This window comes from Eutrema salsugineum, unplaced genomic scaffold (genome assembly GCF_000478725.1).
Source record: "Eutrema salsugineum unplaced genomic scaffold, Eutsalg1_0 scaffold_2, whole genome shotgun sequence".
Taxonomy (NCBI): domain Eukaryota; kingdom Viridiplantae; phylum Streptophyta; class Magnoliopsida; order Brassicales; family Brassicaceae; genus Eutrema; species Eutrema salsugineum.
The window spans coordinates 11,198,204-11,218,794 of NW_006256829.1; the positions used below are offsets into that span (position 1 = coordinate 11,198,204).

Here is a 20,591-nt window from a genome sequence, read left to right on the forward strand (position 1 = left end):
AACCTGTCAGACCGCTGTGCGACCACTCCGGCTAGGGTTAAACCGAGCCGAGTAACAATCCTCTACAGCACCGGATGCATCTGAAAGATGATCTTGGCCGTTAATCACGCTCTAATCGTATGGTCATAGTTCATCCACCAGGGTTTAAGGGACTGTATCCTTAGTTCATCCACCAGGGTTTAAGGGACTGTCTCCTTAGAAATCAAGGATACAGAGGTACGAACCTATAGACAAGATTATGTTCAAGTAAGGTCGTGACCAATGTTGCTCTCTCTACGTTATATATTCAGCGATATGGTTTTTCAAAGTAACGATGTGGGATGATTCCTTATCACAAAGAAATTATACATTATATGGGTTTGTTACTTTGTTTTACTTATTATTATATACTTAAAGCCCATCTCCATCTACTCAACAGTTGTATGATACGCTTTCCTTGTATCATGAGTCCTGACGACAACTTTTTTTTTCCGATAAGTATTTGTTTGGCTTTTTAATACGTGGGACAAACCAAATCTACATCTGTGTCAAATATACACAAGATGATCCTGCTTAATTACCAACCCATGGAAACTGGATTAAACAAAAGCTGTAACAGAGTTGAATCATATGAACAAAACAAAGAGAGAACAGGAATTTTCATATATATAAAAGGTAGTGAAAAGATTTATTGCATTGTTCATCAATGAATCGAAGCACAAGTTGCAACAAGAGTTGGTGGTGAGAGGAATTGCTATGTAACATTTTTGATTAAGTTTGATTAAGTATTAATGTTGATATCCAAGTGAGATATTTATGATATATATCATAAACTCTCAGCTTTTTAAACTATTCAGTTCTCAATGAACTCAAACTCGGTTCACTAACTTTGTTTCTTTTGCCACTCAAATCATAAACAAATCACTTCAATATTTTCCGCGGTCTGGGAGAATCTTTCAGCTGATACAGTCAAAAGCTTGTTAAGAGACATGTTCTCACCTCTGCTCTTCAACTTTTCTTCATAACGGTGCTTGATCCTGCTATCAAGCTTGTATCCAAGAAACGCAGGGAAAGCCAAAAGCTCTTCGACTTCACGACCCATGTACTCAATCAAATACTCCAGTTTTTCCTCTAAAGAACTATGATTATACTGCAGAACTTGAGGATGCTTTGTGCTCATAGCTAGAATGTCTTCAAAGGAAAGACCGTAACTCAAGTACAACCCAATGACCCTCTGCATATTGTCAGAGCTCGTTCTGGTCACAGCTCCCATCGCAAAGGCCAGTTCCTTTGTTCTATGTTTGTATCCAATCTTCACCAGCAACCCGAGTTTGTGCGAGAGATTATCTTCAGATAGAGCTAGAAACAACGGTGCTTTACTCAAGAATTTGAAGATGCCTGGGGAATCAAAGCCGCAATCTTTCAAAAACTCTAACCTGGGACGAAGTTTCCTCTCTTTACTGGTGCTGATCACGTTAGGGAACACATGAACAATCTTAAACACTTGTTCACTTGTCAAGCCTGCAAAAGACTTGAGGAACTCGACGTGGCTGTTCATATGGTCAACACTGTAACTCAATATGGCAGGGAGTCTACGAAGTACGGTCCCAGTGGCGAAATCGTCTTCCCCGCTAAGATTCCTGATGAATTCAACCCTGGGAATCAACTGAGAATCCAAGTCACTGTTGAGAATGACTGGCCGCCTGGCGATTATACCGATCCCACCAAAAGGTTCCAAGAAACTAATCAATCTCTCAATGTCTTCAACTGATTTCTGATACAGCAGTTTGTTCAGGTACACTTTGCTCAATACGTGCGAGATCTTTTCTTTTGGTATCCCATGGTGGATAAGCAATCTCACCTTCTGATTGAAACTAAGCAAGAAGGATGTGTCTACCACAGCGAGTAGACGCTCCACTAGTTCAGGCTCGAGCCTTCCTTCGAGTTCATCAACCAAGAATGTGATAACGAGGTCGAATTCTTCTGAGGTCAATAAATTAGGGCACTTTGCAATCAAACCCTGAAGCGCGAAGCCATCGAGTTTCAGAGACTGAAGAGAAGCAATACGAGCACCGATTTTATCCAAAGAAGTCGACTTTACATCTGGGTTCTTCGCTATAATCATCTCTGTTTCCTCTTCCCTAAACCCAAAAGCTCGGAATAAAGAAAACAGAGTCTCTGCAAAGGAAGAAGAATGCAGCAGGAACTGATAAAACGCACAACAAGTGTTTGCGAATATGCTTCACAGAAAGAAATTGACAGAGAAATAACAAATTAACTTACCCATTTGACTTCTACATTCAATCGGAGAACTAAGGCAATTACATCGGAAAATGAGACCTGTTTCCCGACGATCTAAGCAGCTGAAAAGCAATGGACGTAGCTCAGCCTGAAATGTGGAAACGGGGAAGCTTCCATGGGAACAGAGAGATGTGACCGGCGGGATATGAAGCCGGAGACTAATCGGCGGTGAGAAAAGGGAAACGGAACAAGAGACGAGGGATAAAATCACCATGGCAATATCCGAAACCAAGGTTCCAGATTTAACGGTCTTGTTTGATTCCAGATGGGTTTTGATCAGATTCAAGGGTTTAACTTCGATATCCAGAGATGTACAAACACATTGTTAAATGGTATTGGGCCTCGAGATAACAAGTCCACTAATGTTTACCTTTTAATATTTATCATCTCTAAATTGCAAAAAAAAAAAAAAATTGGATCTGCCCTACGTTGTCTATAATCATGTCATCATGTGTGTAACAAAATTGAAATAATCATGTGTGTAACAAAATTGAAATAGATGAAAAGATTGTGAAAATAAGGATGTGTTTTGGATTTTCGTTTACAGCAAGATATTTTTATTCACTAATAGAAAATTAATTACACACGCAGACAAATGAGAAAAAAATCATATTTGGGGTATTACTCCAAAGAAATATGCATTACTCCAACCAAACCAGCTCGAATTAAAAGAACTTTTTTTTTCTTTTGAGCTAAGTATGTAAGTCAAGTCAAAGTGTCAAGTAATTCTGATGGAAAGGCTTATTATTGTTCTGGACAAACGATGATACAAATTAATAAAAAAAAAAATTAGAAATTATAGACAGTGATAATGATAACTAAACCTTTAGAAAATATTTTTTTAATAAACATGAGAAAATATATTGTCAAATATGAAAGATCCAGTAAATTTTCATTTTCCTCTACAAAGATACACTGACTTAATTCGAAATTTCTTTGATCAAACGTGGTAAATGAAATAGATGCGTTTAATGCCAGTGAACAAATTTACATCATAGTCAAGTCTTCCAAAAGAAGAAGAAAAGGTCAAAAACTTTGTACTACGGGTTTTGATTTCACACACTTACATAAGGTTGGGACATTAAATTATTCGTTAAAATAACGTTATGGTATCAATGAAAGAAAAAAGGCCTAGATAAACCCCACAATTTAATTGAGTAAAGGAAAAATAAAACCTAAAGGAAGTAAATTTAGGAAATTAGAAATGGTCCGTAATGGACGGTGGTCGTCGTTTCATACTCTCCGTCCACCATTTGATTTATCCTCTTCTAAAAACACATGGCTTTCAAGCTCCATCAATGGCTGTTTAGCTTGAGAAAGAAAAAAAACGCGATTCTCTATATTAACGTATACAACAATAACCCTTTTTTACCATAAGTTTCTTCCGCTTCTTCTCACCACTCGTATCCCTTTCATATATTTTTCTCTGTCGTCTTCCTCTCACCGCCTCTCGCTCGTGATTTTTGTATTTATCCAACAAAGATTCGATTTTTAAGCCATACCCTTTTTCTCGTTCCTCGATTCGAGTGTTTCTCTTCCTCTTTTTTGACTTATGGATTTGCTTGTGAGCATAATCTTAGGGCTAATCGTGGGATGGTTAGCTTTCGTTGTTGGATTGATCATTGGATGGGCATGGAAACCGAGATGGGTTTCTTCTTCTTCTTCTAATAACCTCAAAGTCAAATTACAATGTTCTGCTCCGAGATCCTTTGATTTGTCTTTACCATCATCTCCTTCTCCTCGTTCTGCAACTTCTCCGTTAAAGGGTTTTGGTTCAGCTCCTTGCTTAAAGGCTCTTGTTTGTGATACATGGACTATGGCTTTAAGACAACAGAAAACCATTTCTCCTGTTTCTTCGTCATCATCGTGTGATTCTTCTGACCATGTAGATGTAATTGCTGGGTAAGCTTTAAATTTGAGGATGATTTACTCTTGTTTTAAGGAAAAGCTTCTTTTTTTGCTTTTGCTAATTTTGTTTTTTTGTTTTTTGAAGAGGGAAGAAAACAGAGGAGAGGTTGCCTAATACTGTAACGGAGTTAGATTTGAGACATCTTGTGCAATTGGTTGAGAGGAAAGATGGTGGTCAAGCTTGGATTCAGATTATGGATCGTTTCACTCCTGGAATGAGATATCAAGCTTGGTTAAGAGAACCTAAAGTAAACACTTGTTCTTTGGTTTTGAGTTTGAGAGAGAGAGAGATTTCTCTTGGTCTTGAATCTTTATGGATGCATTTCTCACTATATTTTGTGTTTTGTGTTTTTTTTAGAGTGGTCCTACTGAGTATAGAAGCAGAACTGTGTTTGAGGATGCAACTCCTGAGGTTTTAAGAGATTTTTTCTGGGATGATGAGTTTAGACCAACTTGGGATACAATGCTTTCTAATTCCACCACTGTTGAAGAGTGTCCAACTACTGGAACCATGATTGTTAGATGGATACGCAAGGTAGTCTCTACTTGCTTTGCTTTTTGTTTTGTTACTGTGACTATTGATTGTTTCTCGCTGTGATTTTGTTTGTTGACTTTATTTTTTTATTTGTTGCAGTTCCCGTTCTTCTGTAGTGATAGAGAGTATGTGATCGGTCGCAGGATATGGAACTGTGGCAATTCTTACTACTGTGTTACAAAGGTAAGTACTGAGCAACAAAAATGGAATTTGTTACATTGATGTGACTAAGAGTTTAAGTGAGACTATGTCGGCTAGTTTTTCTGCATAGGATTGCGATTGAATTGCCAACTTAGCATAAGTTAATCTCTAAATCTGAATGATGTAGTTGTGATGTTGGATTCATAAATCAAAGTCTTTAGAAGAGGAAAAGATTCAATCTTTTTGTGCTCCTTGTTTGCATTTGGAAAGAATCTAAGAGCGTCTCTCGTTATTGCTTCAGGGAGTATCAGTTCCTTCTATACCGCGCAACAACAAACAAAAACGTGTGGAATTGTTCTACTCGAGCTGGTGCATTCGACCAGGTAAAAAATCCACATCTAAACCCTTTCCTGATTATCCAAGAACCGAAACAACTTAAACAAACTGAAATATCAACCCTTCTATGCAGTTGAGTCAAGAAGAGAAGATGGAGTAACAAGTGCCTGCGAAGTTCTTCTATTTCACCACGAAGACATGGGGATACCAAGAGAAATCGCAAAGCTCGGAGTGAAACGAGGGATGTGGGGAGCGGTTAAGAAGATGGAGCCCGGTTTACGCGCTTACCAAGAGCAAAGACTCTCAGGAGGAGAATCCAAGCTTTCTCGGCCAGCTTTAATGGCTCAGATCAACACCAAGATCACATCAGAACATCTCATCTCGCTCAGCAACGGTGCATCGCCTGTCGCTGAAACTGCGGTTACATTGGACCGAGGAAACCATGCTGCGAATCTGAAGAAACTGTTGATTCTTGGTGGAGCAGTAGCGGTTGTTTGCACTTTGAGCGGAGGGGGTTTTGCTCCTCCGGCGTTTCTTTTAGGGTTTGGGAAGAAGTTTGTTAATGGTGGGAGAAAACGTCAGCCACAAGGAACAGCAACAACAACAACTCAAAGTCAAACTACGTCTCCATAGATTCGTTTTTAGTAGATTGAGAACAATTCAAGAACGCAGATAATTCTAGATTAGTTTGTAGAATTTGAATAAGCTGTTTGATTAATCTTTATACAAAAGGAGATAATTTTTTACAAGTAATCAATAAAAATCTGATAAAAGTATTAATCTTTTTGGGGTTTATGATTATCAAAAAGGAAGAATTGTTTCGAAACAATGAACACCGTCGAGTTCTGGAGCTATCCTCATCGGCTGAATCTTCTCCTTCTTATTATTATTGTTCTTTTCAAAGTCTGATGAAATCGGAGTTTTACCGGAATTCTTTTTCTGTTCCGTCGCCGGAGACTGGTTTTCGCCGGAGCTCTGTTTCTGGCCGCCTGCGAATTTCGTCTTGAAGCCGTTGGATTCAGCGTAAAGAGCATCGAAGGGGCTAAAAATCGACATCATCTTCGAATTCTACTTCTGTCTTGATCGAATTTCTTCTAGCTTTTATGAAATTTGAAATTTTTGTTTCTTGACGAAATGAAGAAGATGGATTGGTATAAATACATATAATCGGGAAAGAGAGAAGGGATACTAGAAAAGTCTAGAAAGAGTAAGAGAAGTTTGACAAGTTTTGAGTTTGATGAAGATTCCATTCAATGAAACTGGTTTTGGTCGGTGAACGAACAGAGTACACGTGGAATATTGTCTGTGAATGTGATTGATTGTATGATTGTATCAGATAAGGTTTTTCATTCAATAATAGAGATCTCTCAATAGTAATCTCATTATTTTATTTTACTTTAGTTACATAATTTTCCAAGAAACAAAAAAAAAAAGGTACACAATATCAATGCAAACTCTAAACCAATTTCTTAACAAAACCATTATTAAACATCATAGTTTAACAACAAAGGTGGGTGAAGTAGACGTAGACACATGAGAATAATGTTTGGACTTCATTTTTGTTTTCCTAGATCTTCTTGAGCAATTCAATGATGTAAACACCAAAGGCGTTGCAAACAACTTTGATGCCTTTGAAGCCTGATCCTTTGGCTAATGCCTCAAACTCTTTCTCAGTTCGTTCTTTGCCTCCGGGATTGTGAGCCAACATGATGCAGTCAACATGGACCACTTGTTTGGTCGAGAGGCTCGAGTCTGGTGTCTCTGGAAGTATACACTCAGCCAATATCACTTTTCCATCTTCTGGAAGCGCCTCGTAGCAGTTTTTCAAGAACTTCACGCAGTGTTCATCGCTCCAATCGTGGCATATCCACTGTTACAGCAATGAGAAAGAATCGAACGAAAATGTTTTGAGATTCATTTCCTTGATAAATTACTTATAATGTCATGACTTTTCGGTATAGGAGCTTTGATTATAGCTTATAACTAACCTTCATGAAAATAGCATCACCTTTGGGGACACTAACAAACATATCTCCTCCAACATGCTCAATACCTACATTTTTCAACAACAACCAAATATCTCAATTATATGTGAAAGAAAAGTTTAGAATTTGTAGAATGCCGGGAAAATGTTATATAATTATATACCCGGATGAGAAGTAGCTTCTTCGATGACATGTGGGAGATCAAAGTTGATGCCTTTAAGGTTAGGGTACTTAGAGAGAATCATTTTGAGAGTAGCACCAATGCCACCACCAACATCAACCAAAGAAGTCAATCCTTCAAAACCCTTGTAGGTCTCGAGAATCTTCTTCATGGTGATGGTTGAATGGTTAGACATTCCATTGTTGAAGACAGTGTTGAATCTAAGGTCCTTCCCGTGGTACTCGAACGCGCTCATTCCATAAGCCTTGTTGAATGGAATCCCACCATCAAGAATTGCATCTTTCAAATGGTACCTGAAACAAGTCTCGTTGGCATGAGTTTAAGCAAAACACACACACCATTTTTAAGCTTAACCTAACCCTATAATCGTATCTGTTTTCTTTTAAATTCAAACCCTCAACTTTTGGTTAACACTAATTAGGAAGGATAATCTGTTTTGAAATGGATCTCAAGATTGTTACATTTGAACTCTATTTTATCATCAGACTAGATCCATGTCAAGTTTATAATTGGTTAGTTGATAAAGAGCCAAAACCAAATCCAGAGATTAGTAAGTTTCTATTTTCTTTACTTGCTGCTCAGTAATCCGAAGACCGAATCTCTTAGTTCCTATTCTACTACTCCTAATATTGTTACTCAATAAAGGGAAGAACGATTCAATCTTCTCTATTTTTAGCCATGAAAAAAAAAAAGATATATAAAGAGAGAGTTTTCTCCGCTAATAATTTTTTTTATAATGGAATTTTCTCCTTGTCAATTATATAGTTATGGCTTAGTAAATAGTAACAAACAAAACTTCCAACTATAACCACTAAAAAAACTCGTAATATAATATTGTTTCTTAGTGGACAGAAAGGTATAGAAAACGTGTCAAAACTGCATCATTTTGTCTGATTGTCTTTGACACTTTGTGGCTCTCACCTTTACCTTTGCACAATTGCATTTTAATCACATCAACCAAGAACCATAGCATATGAAACAACATTATATAAAAAAGAGAGAGAAATATTCTAACATGATTTGGCACTAGATCTAAGTCAGAACTCGTTTGATAATTTTCTAGGTAACATCGAAAAACTTACCAGCTTTCCATGAGAACCTTGTCTTGGTTCATAAGACAAAGAGCAGCAATCGAAACACCATCTTCGTTCTTGGTCAGGTACTTGCAAACCGGACCAAGCCCGTAAAGCCTCTCGACACCGTCTCCGTTGGGGAGTGTACGGTTGGAGCAGGTGAGGACGGAGTAAGCCGTAAGAAGACGGAGGATACGGTCGAGCATGACCGGAGCTTCGGGGTTTTTGGTCGGAAGATGAGAAGCGATCTCAGAGGGAGACATCGGTTTAGTGTTCTTGGCCATGATTTCGAGAAGATCGAGCTCTAAAGCCGATTTTAAAGCCATCGGAAGAACGGAGGCACTCGCTAGCTGCATGGCAAAGAGGGCAGCTTCGTCGTCGGTGACTTGTACCGGAGTTATCTGTGTCTCCGCCGTTGATCCCATTTTCTTGAAATCTCTTAGATATATTTAGATTGCTCTGTTTTTTTTTCTTTGTTCTTTGGGGTTCTCTGTTTTGAGAGGATTATGTGATGGGTGAGAAGTAGGAGGTTAAGAGGTTTATTTATATGGAAAAATAATAAAAGAAGGTTAGACGATTGGCATATTTTAACTCAGAATTTCTGATCTGGCTTAATTACTTGGTCCAATTGAAATGGAGACATATCAATCTCTTGGTAGTTTATTATATAAATAAGAGACCCTAATAGGCCAAAAAAATTAAATATGTCTAAAGGGAAAGTAACACATCCAAACAAAAAAGTATTACAATGCGTTCTAAATAAACAAATGAATATATATATACTCAAGTAGCCTTTATTTATATCTTCAAATGATATAATCTCACTTTAATATTAAAACAATGAATCATTAAGCTGAACAATATCGATTTCTTTAGCAAAAATACATATTGCATAAGTACTAACTTATAAGCTATTAAGTTCGGTAACAATAACAAATGTGCATTTTTTAACAAAATAAAATTGTTCTTCACCAGTATGGTGCAAATAAAACCATATATTAGAATTGTGCTTAGAGCTATCGAAACTAGAGACATTGTAAAAAAAATCAAAAATCAACTCATGCATGACAATTTTTGTTTTGTGGCTAAAAAGCTTAACATGCATAACAATTAACAAAGTTAAAATAACAACCATCGTCAGTTCAAATAACTAAACAAAAACTTTAGTAAAGTTCACTGCTTTAATGGTGAGAAAATAAATGGATTAGTTACACTATTATTTCCATCGTTGTTTTTAGTTTTACATAATTTGTTTCTACTTTTCTAAAGCTTTAAACAATATTTTATTAATATATTTTGGACCTAATATTAGTATATATAAAAAACATAATATTTTATTAAAAACAGTGGGCCCGTAAGCGCACGTTTCTAATTTGCCTACATAAAATCAGACTTGACATCTATCATAACTCATATAAGTCCCAGTAGTGCAAAAGAAATTGTTTGTTGACAGTTATCCGTAAAAATGTTGTTCCATAGTCGTTATTTCAAGTAATACAGGAAATTAGATTAATTTGTTTTGAATTGAGATTATCATTTATAATATAATGACGAATTAATTTGTATCTTTCTTAATGAGAAAAGAATATGGTGAAAGGGAAAAAGTGAAAATTTGTTAATTACTTAAGAATGTGCGGATGGTCAATATATATGACAATCTAAAGCATTTTATAGGTAATTTAGGTTATATTCTCATAAAACCAAACATTGATATGTACATCTGTTTTTTTCTTATATGCGTGTGAGTTTAATTCCGTCTGTTGTACCATTTCTCAATAGTATAACCTACAATAATCAAACTATTAATTGATACATGAAAGGAAAAAGATTAGGACGACCCAAAAAAAGAGATTAGACTTGAGAATTGAGATGACTATGAACCAAAAAAAAATTGACTATGCAATTGTAAGCGGGGCATATTGTATGGTGAGTGGGACCGATAAGGCACACTTGTTCCTAATTCAATGTCACTTTTGCTATTTATCGTAATAATCGTATTGTTTTTTTCCTCCTTTTTCATCGCTAAATCATTTCCTTGACATATTGCTTCCATAGAATGTCTAAAAAGAAAGGATTGGGAAGTTTTACCTAAAAATGCGTTAATTTCATTTAAATTGATAAAAATACTTTTAATTATGAAAAACAGTTCGGCAAAAGATTATCCTTCTTTTCATCAGTAAACTACGTAGTATTTTAGTTTATATATTATATATATAAATGAGTCAAAAAGCTTTATGTACCGAAGACTAAAAGACTATTAATCTGTAATTAAGACTTGGTGTAATACATTTTTCCTTTCTAAAATTGCACTAAGTCAAATCAACATACATGTGTTGAATTATGAAAAAGAATTCGGTGACGCCCCTTCGACGTACTTCGCTTTCTAGATCACTGCACTATTAAAGTATAAATTTTCTTAAAATGATTAAATCCTTTAATGTAGATTAGCAAAAAGGTAGAAATTATGAAAAATAAGTAAATAAGACCCTTCAAATACCTTTATTTTCCTTGGTGACAATGACAAATGACATGTTAGAACCTTTGGGAAATTCTATAAGCTTAAAAAAACTTAGCAATGTGATAAGGTAATATCTTTTGGTAACAAAACAAATTTTTAACCGAATTCCTGCCGATCTATGATAAACATCCATGATCAATAAAAGAAATACCATTGCAAGTTGGTAGTTTTTTTTTTGTTAATTATTGCAAGTCATAGTTGGTGATCTTTCTTAGAATTGTCAATTGTTTAACCAAAAAAAAAATTCTTTGATATTCACACCAACCACACAACCACAAGAGAAAATAAAATCACAATAATTTGATCTTCTTATATTTTTAAAAAAATATCGTGCTCTGACGGGACACGTATGACATTATGATTGGATAGAACTTCGTATTACACAAATAGAAGCATCTCACCTACTCCTTTGAAAGATGATGTGAACACATCTCTCAACACTTCTGAATATAAATTGGCGTTGATAGTTGTAGGACCACCAGTCTCAGGTACAAGTCTTTACTAACATTTTCAATTAATATTACATGTGCTCTTTTTTTTGGCCGTTGAAATTGATAGATAGTTTTATTTACCGAAGATGATAGTGTTTTATATAAAAAGGTTATAAAGTACAACATTTATACCAACAACTTAATTTTAATACTAAATATGCGTTTTTACTGTCCGTTCAGATGAATAGGTTTATTATTTACCAAAGAAAGTTGTGTTTTATATATTACTAAATAAAAGGTTAGAAATTACAGCATAGAAGCTGCAGCATATATTTCTGCAAAGAGCATCGTACGTACTGTTACAATCCTCTAATGGCCTATGGACTATTTAACGGAGAAAATTTGAATTCAATCTGTCAGAAACCGATCAGATAATTCTCCAAGTCTCCAAGGTTTATGAATATCACAATTAGTATTATTAAGGGATAATTGGAAAAACAAAAAATGGCTTTGTCGAAATTATCCAAAAGATCATAAATTATTTATTTTAATTTTTAAAACTGAGCTTTCGAAAACTCAGTAAACAGCCCTCTTTAGATCATGATTTTCTAAGTTTTCTACGAAGATTTCTAAGTTTTGATGCGGTAAAATACACCACCTTTGTTTTTTGTTTTTGTTAAAAGGCATATAACATACTAATATAACACCTAATGTGTTCGTTGAATTTTAATGTGAAGTTTTTATGCAGTCAAGTTCTTATTCAATGTATACTATTTCATCGAAGTGCTAACCCTTGTATAGTTGTATAATTGTATATAAGCAGCTCATTTTGATAAATCAAATTTCTTAATTATAGTATAAGATAGGCTATTGTTAGGATTCAGAGGCCTAAAGATGTCGATTTTCCTTGGACTTGAGACACAACAAACCAAGATATAGATGTAAGACTCAAGAACGAAACAGAGGAAGACCAAAAACACAGTGTTCACAAGGAATAAAAGACGTTGAACAAGATATTTGCAGAGAAATATGAAAGAGTAGAAAAGACAGGAGCACACACCAAGATTTAACGAGTTCATGGTATTAAACAACCGCTACGTCTCGCCGAGACTTGCCTTGGAATCCACTAGATAAAGAGAGTAGCTTTATACAACAAGATTAAACAAGAGCCCTGCCTAATGCCCTTCACTAGCACTTAGACACTCTTCGAATCAATCTTGTACCAAGAAAACAACACCAAAGCTTATGCTAAACAAGTTTTCTCTAAGCTATGAAACTCTCCTCTAACACTCAAGTCTTTCTTACCACTCTCTCTCTCTCTTCCACACTCGCTTTATAGCTGCTTCGAATTAGGGCTTCACACTTGACTCAACTGCAAAACGCTAACCTTCTCAAACGCCAAACGCCAAGGCTGAGACTCGGTTTCTTCATGTTGCAGACCATAGCACGCGACTTACTGTTTTAGTATACACCAGACAATAAGTCCTTAAGGGGTTTGGCAAACTTTGTGTCTTCCCTTTTTAAGCAGTTGCCATTTCCCCAAGCAAAATTGGTCCCAAAAGCAAACTTACTGCAGTTTGAAATATAACCGTTGCAGGTAAGTTTCTTTGTTACCGCTGAGTCAAATAAACAAGTTTACTGACTTGTTCATCATATCCTTTGTCTTCACAAATCTCCACCTGATGATCAAGTCATTATCTTGCCCTTTTGAGAGAGAGTAGTAGCCTGCATCTAGTACTTGGATTCCAGTCTCGGATTCCTGAGTTTTATTACTCAGACTTTACCTGCAACAAGTTCAGAGCCGACTGAAACTTGTTAACAGGCAAGACTTTAGTAAAGATATCAGCAGGATTCCTTTCAGTTGATATCTTCAATACTTCCACATCACCATTGGCAATTACTTCCTGAATGTAGTGGTGCCGCACATCTATGTGCTTAGTTCTCTCATGGTGAACATTGTTCTTGGAGAGAGCTATTGCACTTTGCGAGTCACAAAACACTTCAACACTATTCTGTTCATATCCGAATTCCTTTAGTAACCCTTTTAGCCACAGAGCCTCCTTTACAGCTTCTGTCAACGCCATGTATTCAGATTCTGTAGTTGAGAGAGCAACAACTCTTTGTAATCCTGATTTCCAGCTAATCGTATTACCACCCAGTGTGAATACCAAACCTGTAATGGATCTTCTTTTGTCAGGATCAGCTGCGAAATCTGCATCACAGTAGCCAGTTATCTTGAAATCATCGCTTTTCTTGTACACTAAACAACTTTTCAAGGTTCCCTTGATGTATCTCATAACCCATTTAACTCCAAGCCAGTGATCTCTAACCGGTTGAATCATGTATCGACTGACAATTCCCACAGGATATGCTAGATCCGGTCTTGTACCGATCATAGCATACATGATGCTTCCCACTGCAATAGAATATGGAACAGATTTCATATAGTGTTCATCTCTGGCCAGCTTTTCTTCGGTTTCTGCACACATCTTGAGATGAGCTCCCAGTGGAGTAACAACTTGTTTTGCTTCCTTCATATTATAAGTTTCCAGAATCTTGTTCAAATAGCCCTCTTGTGACAGCCATAAGAACCCGTTCTCTTGATCTCGGACAATTTCCATTCGTAAGATCTTCTTAGCTGCTCATAAATCTTTCATTTCAAACCGACTGCTGAGCTCCTTCTTTAGTTTGTCAATGACCTCCTTATTCTTGGCCGCCACCAACATATCGTCAACACAGATGAGCAAATACATCATAGAACCATCTTGCATAGATTTCACATAAGCACAGTTATCATACTCACTCCTTATAAAGCCAATCTCACCCATGTACTGATCAAATTTCTCATTCCACTGCCTTGGTGCTTCTTTAAGACCATACAGAGACTTGTTGAGAAGACATACCTCACCGCTTTTGAACATAGATTCATAACCTTCCGGTGGAGACATAAAGATCTTCTCCTTGAGCTCACCATGGAGGAATGCGGTCTTGACATCAAGTTGCTCTAGTTCTAGATTCTCCTGAACAACCATTGAAAGCAGGACCCTTATGGAAACATGCTTTACAACCGGAGCAAATATTTCATGATAGTCCACACCTTCTTTCTGAGCATAACCCTTTGCTACGAGTCAGGCCTTGAAACGAGGTTCCTCCACACCTGGTATACTGAGCTTGTATTTGTATATCCATCGGCTCCCAATCACCTTGTGATTCTAAGGTTTGGTGACTGTAGTCCAGGTATGGTTCTTGATTTGAGATTCCATTTCTTCGTCTATGGCCTTTCTCCATTTTCCCAGTGAATGTCCCTTCTTGCTTCATTGAAGTCATTTGGTTCTACTGCATATCCATCTTTTGTTGTGTATGATGAGTGGAGATTTTGACTCATTCTAACCTGTGTTTACTAATTGTTTTAGGAGTTTTTGGAGTCTTTTCAGGAAGTTTCAGGTGACTTAGAGGCCTTATCAGAGGATTGGAGTGTTTAGGAGGCATTGGAGCAAAAGGAGATGAATTGGAGCAAAAAGGAGCTATTTCACACGCTTTTGGAGAAATCATCAGCGGAGCACCTGCTCCCGGTTTGGACCCTTCGTGGAGCACCTGCTCCAGACGGGAGAAAAATTAGGAAAACGATTTTACCTAATCCTAAGTCGCGTGAGATGGAATAAAAAGCCCAGAGCCGCCTGTGTTTTATTATCACGTTTTTCTACAGACTTTTTACGCTTTCTTTTTACAATTTCATGAACCAGAGAGTTTTTATTTGTAAGCTTTTGGGAGAAGAAATCTGCTACACTTTGAGAAGAATTTTGAACCCTATTTTCTCTTCTGCGATTTTAATTCATGAATTCCTTTTCATCTGTTGCTGTATTTCTTTCCTCCATGTCTGAGTAGAAGTAAAGAGTTAGGAAAATTTCCAAGGATCCCATTATTTTACTTCTAAAGTGGAATGATCACACAAGGGATGGAAGCGAGGGGTAGGAAAATTTCCTATGACCCCATTATTCGCCTACACCTTTGATATATAATGAGGGGACAAACAGGGGATTCGGTGGCAATCACCATCAATACTCGCGTCTTTGAACCTTGTTATATGTGCCGGAAAAAAAAAACGAAACAGCTTGAAAAGTGAATAAGTTCGGGGGAGAGGAAAGGTATTTTTGTGTAGTATGGTCAATTTGTTAAGGTATAAGTATGGGAACGAGTCTAGAAGGTCCTTAGCACTAGTTTTATTGATGAGACTCAGCAATGATGGGACATGGATGATGTTATGAAATTGAGGAACGAATCTGGAAAGCTGCAGCGTCTACAGAGAAGTACATGGAGGTTAGATTTTTGATTGATTTTGCAGCAGATTGTCACATGTCTTGGTCAGGTTTACGGTCTTTTGAGTTTTGCGAGTTCCCAGCTTTATCCAGTCATTCTTTTGGAATTGAATTAGAGTTTGTATGAGGACAAACAAGGATCCAAGTTCGGGGGAGTTGATGAGTGGAGATTTTGACTCATTCTAACCTGTGTTTACTAATTGTTTTAGGAGTTTTTGGAGTCTTTTCAGGAAGTTTCAGGTGACTTAGAGGCCTTATCAGAGGATTAGAGTGTTTAGGAGGCATTGGAGCAAAAGGAGATGAATTGGAGCAAAAAGTAGCTATTTCACACGCTTTTGGAGAAATCATCCGCGGAGCACCTGCTCCCGGTTTGGACCCTTCGTGGAGCACCTGCTCGAGACGGGAGAAAAATAAGGAAAACGATTTTACCTAATCCTAAGTCGCGTGAGATGGAATAAAAAGCCCAGAGCCGCCTGTGTTTTATTATCACGTTTTTCTACAGACTTTTTACGCTTTCTTTTTACAATTTCCTGAACCAGAGAGTTTTTACTTGTAAGCTTTTGGGAGAAGAAATCTGCTACACTTTGAGAAGAATTTTGAACCCTATTATCTCTTCTGCGATTTTAATTCATGAATTCCTTTTCTTCTGTTGCTGTGTTTCTTTCCTCCATGTCTGAGTAGATCTCTTAGCTAGATTAAGGGTTTCAAAGGATTTCATGAGTTAGAGAATTGGATGCAAATAAGGTCTATAATCGATTGTCTTCACCTTTGTTAGACTTAACGCTTAGTTTGAACTGGCCATTCAATTTACGTTCATAGGTTAATTTATTCATCAAAAGTCTAATAGGTTGCTAGAACAAACACTGGTGAGCGATTTGTCTTTAGCCAACGACAGTTGAAGTTAAGGCAAATCGTGAACAAATCAAACCTGCTTGTTAATGCTTGTCTGCAATTTTCTAAGTTCAAACGACAGTTTAGAATTTAGTTTGTTAGATAAAGTTATCGAGATCACGACAGTGGATCGATAAGCTTTTATGTTTGAGTTCGAGACCTGTATTTAAGTTGTGCCCTGAATAGTCATTTGATTCTCATCTCTGAAACTCATGCGAATTACCTTGATCTAGTGCTTGTTTTAATCTGAATTTAAATCATTGTTTGCCACTCTGTTTACTTTTTAGTTTTTGCAATAAACCATCTTTCGTCTTAGCTTTAATTCAATCCTCGCAAAATCATAGAGTAACACTGGTCCTCTGGATTCCGAATCCTTTATATTACAACTACATAACTGTTCTACTGCAGTAGAAACTAGGAGTACATCCAGTCTGAATCAAATATTGGCGCCGTTAAGACGGGGGCCAATTCGTTACCTTTGATTTTTGGTTTGAAATTCAGACTAAGGTTTTACTAATTTTTCTCTCTTGTTCTCTTGTTTGCGTGTGTTTCAGATGTATGTCAAACATATCCACAAGGAGCAACTACACCGATCTTGTTTCTTTTTCGAACACCGAGCTAGCAAGAGTCGAGCGAGAAAACAGACGTCAAAGGCCTATTCAAGCCAACATGGGCGATCAAGGCAACAATGACAACATGGCTGTCGAGCTACAACAACTTCGACAACAATTGGAGCAGCTGCAAAAGGCGCAGCAAGACAGGGAGCAGCCACAGCCTGCTATTGGAGACAAGGACAGTCCGCATGCTTACTATCACAACAGGGCTGCGATTGCTCCTCCAACCATTCAGAGGCAAGACTTTGAGATCAAACCTCAGCTGATCTCATTGGTGAAGCAGCACCTCTTTCATGGGCTTCCTGCTGAGATTCCGATGGACCACATCGAGAATTTTGAGGAGATTTGCAGCACGACTAGATCAAATAGGATACCAGCCGATATCTTGAAGTGCAAACTTTTTCCATTCTCACTTGCGGACAAAGCTTTGCACTGGCTAAAGTCATTACCACCTGGGTCATTGACTACATGGAAAGAGTGCAGATCAGCATTTTTGGACCATTTCTACACTAAGGCCAAAACTGCAGCTCTGAAGAACAAGATCTCGTCGTTTAAACAGCAACCTGGTGAAGCCTTCTGCGAAGCTTGGGAGAGGTACAAGGAGTACCAAAGAGAGTGCCCTCACCATGGGTTCTCTGATGAGCAGATTATGTCAACCTTTTATGATGGTGTCAACTGAGATTACAGGAATGCTTTGAATGCAGCTAGCAATGGCGATTTCATGACTAAGTTCAAAGAAGCTGCTTATGAGTTGATTGAGAACTTAGCTGCAAGCTCCAGAAACAAATCCCAAGAGTATGACAGGTCTAGCAAAGCAGTTCATAGTGTGGAGTTGAGCAAGATCGATAAGCTTACAGCAAAGGTGAATCTGCTGTTGAGAGAGAACCAGAGATATGTGCATTTTGCTGATGAGGTTGGTGATGCACCTCTTGCTCAAGAGTTTGTAGATACAGAGAATAATGATCAGATGGAGGTAAATTTCGTGAATGGACAAGGGTATGTGCAGAATCACAGCTTCAACAACTTCAGAAGCCACCCAAATTTATCCTACAGAAGCAACAATGTTGAGAACCCTCAGGATCAGGTCTATCCGCAGCAAGGAGTGCAGAATCAGTCAGGATTTCAGAAGAACTTCTCCAGCAACTTTCAAGGAAAGCAGTTCATCACCAATCAGAATCGGTTTCAAGGTGGAAATCAGCAGAAGTTGCCTTTCACAAGTCTGTAGCCTTCTTCGAGTTCCTCAAATAACTCGCAAGATGAGCTGAAAAACTTGATGCAACAGCTGCTGGTTAATCAGAAAAAGTCTTCCATGGAGATTAATGCCAAAGTGGACACCATGTACAATGATTTGAATGGCAAGTATGAAGTAGTGTGGACTCATGTGAAGAAGCCGGATGTTCAGGTAGCTCAGACTGCAGAAGCTATGAAGAGATCACCTGGAACTCTCCCTGGAAAAGGTGAAAACCCCAGGAATGAGTTTGTGAATGCTATTGAGCTGAGAAGTGGGAAGACTCTACATGCTGCACCAACAAGCTCTGTCTCAGAAAAGAGGAAGGAAAAGGACGTGGAGCACCTGCTCCAAGAAGAGGAACCAGCTCATGACGTAAAAAAGACGAAGGAGCACTCTTCCCCCATCGGAGCACCTGCTCCAAAATCGGGAGCACCTGCTCTAGCCGTAGATTTGACGATGGAGCACCCTGAGCCAACGAGGGAGCACGCGCTCCAGCCATCTGCTCCAGCAAACATTCCTGCAAGAGTTTACACACCTAAGATACCTTATCCAGTTCCACCAACAAGCTCTGTCTCAGAAAAGAGGAAGGAAAAGGACGTGGAGCACCTGCTCCAAGAAGAGGAACCAGCTCATGACGTAAAAAAGACGAAGGAGCACTCTTCCCCCATCGGAGCACCTGCTCCAAAATCGGGAGCACCTGCTCTAGCCGTAGATTTGACGATGGAGCACCCTGAGCCAACGAGGGAGCACGCGCTCTAGCCATCTGCTCCAGCAAACATTCCTGCAAGAGTTTACACGCCTAAGATACCTTACCCAGTTCCACCAAAGAAGTCTCGCAAGGACTTAGAGGAGGCAAAGTGCAGGGAGATGCTGAAGGATTTGACTGTAAAACTCCCTCTTGTTGATGTTGTTCAGATGATACCAGCCCTTAAAAGATACATGAAGGGGATAGTGTCTGGGAAAGCTGTTGAGGAAGAGAGTGTCATGATGGTTTCGAATGAGTGCAGTGCTCTGCTTCAGAAAAAAGTGCTGAAGAAGAGAAGTGATCCAGGAAGGTTTGTTCTCTCAGTCAGGATTGGGAATGTGCTGTTTGCAAGGTCTCTCTGCGATCTGGGTTCAAGTGTGAATCTGATGCCTTACTCTGTAGCCAAGCGATTGGGTGACACCAGATTCAAACCGACGAAAATCTCGCTGGTATTCGCTGATAGATCAACCAAATTCCCTGTTGGTATACTTGAGGATCTGCATGTTCAGATAGGTGATACACTTATTCCAGCAGATTTTGTGGTTCTGGAGGTTGATGAAGAACCCAAGGATCCTTTGATATTGGGTCGATCCTTCTTATGCACAGCTGGTGCAATCATAGATGTGAAAGGAGGAGTGATAGATCTCCAGCTGGGAGATATGGTGGTGCGATTTGAGATGAATAAACTCCTCAAGAAACCAATGCTGGACGGACAGACATTTGTCATAGATGATGGTTCAGACATTGCTGAAGAGGTTTCTGAAGAGGTTTTAGCTATTGATCCTTTGGAAGTTGCACTCACAAAAGCCTAAGGAGAACATGGGTATTTGAGTGAGGAAGCTGATGGATTTGCAAGGATGCTGAATGCAAGCACGAGGATGCAAAGGTTGGTGGCGTACATGAGCTTAGAAGGCAAGGAGAGCTCACCTGCAGAAAAAGCTGATGGAGCACCTGCTCCGAATCCTGGAGCACTTGCTCCCGACGGCTTGATTGATGGACCTTGGAGCGAATTGAGAGCTCCGAAGCTTGAGCTCAAACCCCTTCCTGTGGGGCTCAGGTACGCATTTCTAGGACCCAATTCGACATACCCTGTGAGAGTGAACTCTGAATTGAACAATGTAGAGATTGCCTTGCTTCTTTGTGAACTTAGAAAGTACAGGAAAGCTCTAGGATATTCACTAGATGACATTCCAGGGATTTCTCCTGATCTTTGCATGCATAGAATACATCTAGAAGATGAATCAATGACTTCAGTAGAACATCAGAGGAGGTTAAACCCGAATCTACAAGATGTTGTAAAGAAAAAGATAATGAAACTTCTAGAAGCTGGTGCGATCTATGCGATTTCAGATAGTAATTGGGTTAGTCCGGTTCATGTAGTTCCTAAGAAAGGTGGCATCACTATG

The 20,591-nt window shown here is 38.3% G+C and overlaps 4 protein-coding genes and 2 non-coding genes across 6 annotated transcripts; 1 reads left to right on the forward strand and 5 right to left on the reverse strand.

Annotated features, from left to right (window-relative positions):
- On the reverse strand, positions 1 to 256 carry LOC112087002. The gene has a single exon (XR_002899851.1). It is a non-coding gene; the product is annotated as a small nucleolar RNA U3 (small nucleolar RNA).
- A 404-nt stretch (positions 257 to 660) lies between these two features.
- LOC18017534 (transcription termination factor MTERF8, chloroplastic) lies at positions 661 to 2,560 on the reverse strand. Its single transcript, XM_024156903.1, has 2 exons — positions 2,263 to 2,560; positions 661 to 2,157 (listed from the first exon to the last, which is right to left on the reverse strand). Exons 1-2 carry the CDS (start codon positions 2,492 to 2,494, stop codon positions 890 to 892), a joined length of 1,500 nt encoding a protein of 499 aa, XP_024012671.1. The 5' UTR covers positions 2,495 to 2,560; the 3' UTR covers positions 661 to 889.
- Positions 2,561 to 3,531: 971 nt separating this feature from the next.
- LOC18017535 lies at positions 3,532 to 5,980 on the forward strand. Its single transcript, XM_006401548.2, has 6 exons — positions 3,532 to 4,182; positions 4,274 to 4,436; positions 4,547 to 4,723; positions 4,823 to 4,906; positions 5,166 to 5,247; positions 5,334 to 5,980. The coding sequence occupies exons 1-6, from the start codon at positions 3,833 to 3,835 to the stop codon at positions 5,831 to 5,833; spliced, it is 1,356 nt and encodes a 451-aa protein (XP_006401611.1). The 5' UTR covers positions 3,532 to 3,832; the 3' UTR covers positions 5,834 to 5,980.
- Positions 5,892 to 6,425, reverse strand: LOC18017536. The gene has a single exon (XM_006401549.2). The coding sequence runs from the start codon at positions 6,257 to 6,259 to the stop codon at positions 6,002 to 6,004; it is 258 nt and encodes an 85-aa protein (XP_006401612.1). The 5' UTR covers positions 6,260 to 6,425; the 3' UTR covers positions 5,892 to 6,001.
- A 117-nt stretch (positions 6,426 to 6,542) lies between these two features.
- LOC18017537 (flavone 3'-O-methyltransferase 1) lies at positions 6,543 to 9,011 on the reverse strand. Its single transcript, XM_006401550.2, has 4 exons — positions 8,449 to 9,011; positions 7,349 to 7,659; positions 7,189 to 7,253; positions 6,543 to 7,070 (listed from the first exon to the last, which is right to left on the reverse strand). The coding sequence occupies exons 1-4, from the start codon at positions 8,862 to 8,864 to the stop codon at positions 6,768 to 6,770; spliced, it is 1,095 nt and encodes a 364-aa protein (XP_006401613.1). The 5' UTR covers positions 8,865 to 9,011; the 3' UTR covers positions 6,543 to 6,767.
- An 8,724-nt stretch (positions 9,012 to 17,735) lies between these two features.
- Positions 17,736 to 17,842, reverse strand: LOC112086905. The gene has a single exon (XR_002899759.1). It is a non-coding gene; the product is annotated as a small nucleolar RNA R71 (small nucleolar RNA).
- Positions 17,843 to 20,591: the final 2,749 nt, after the last annotated feature.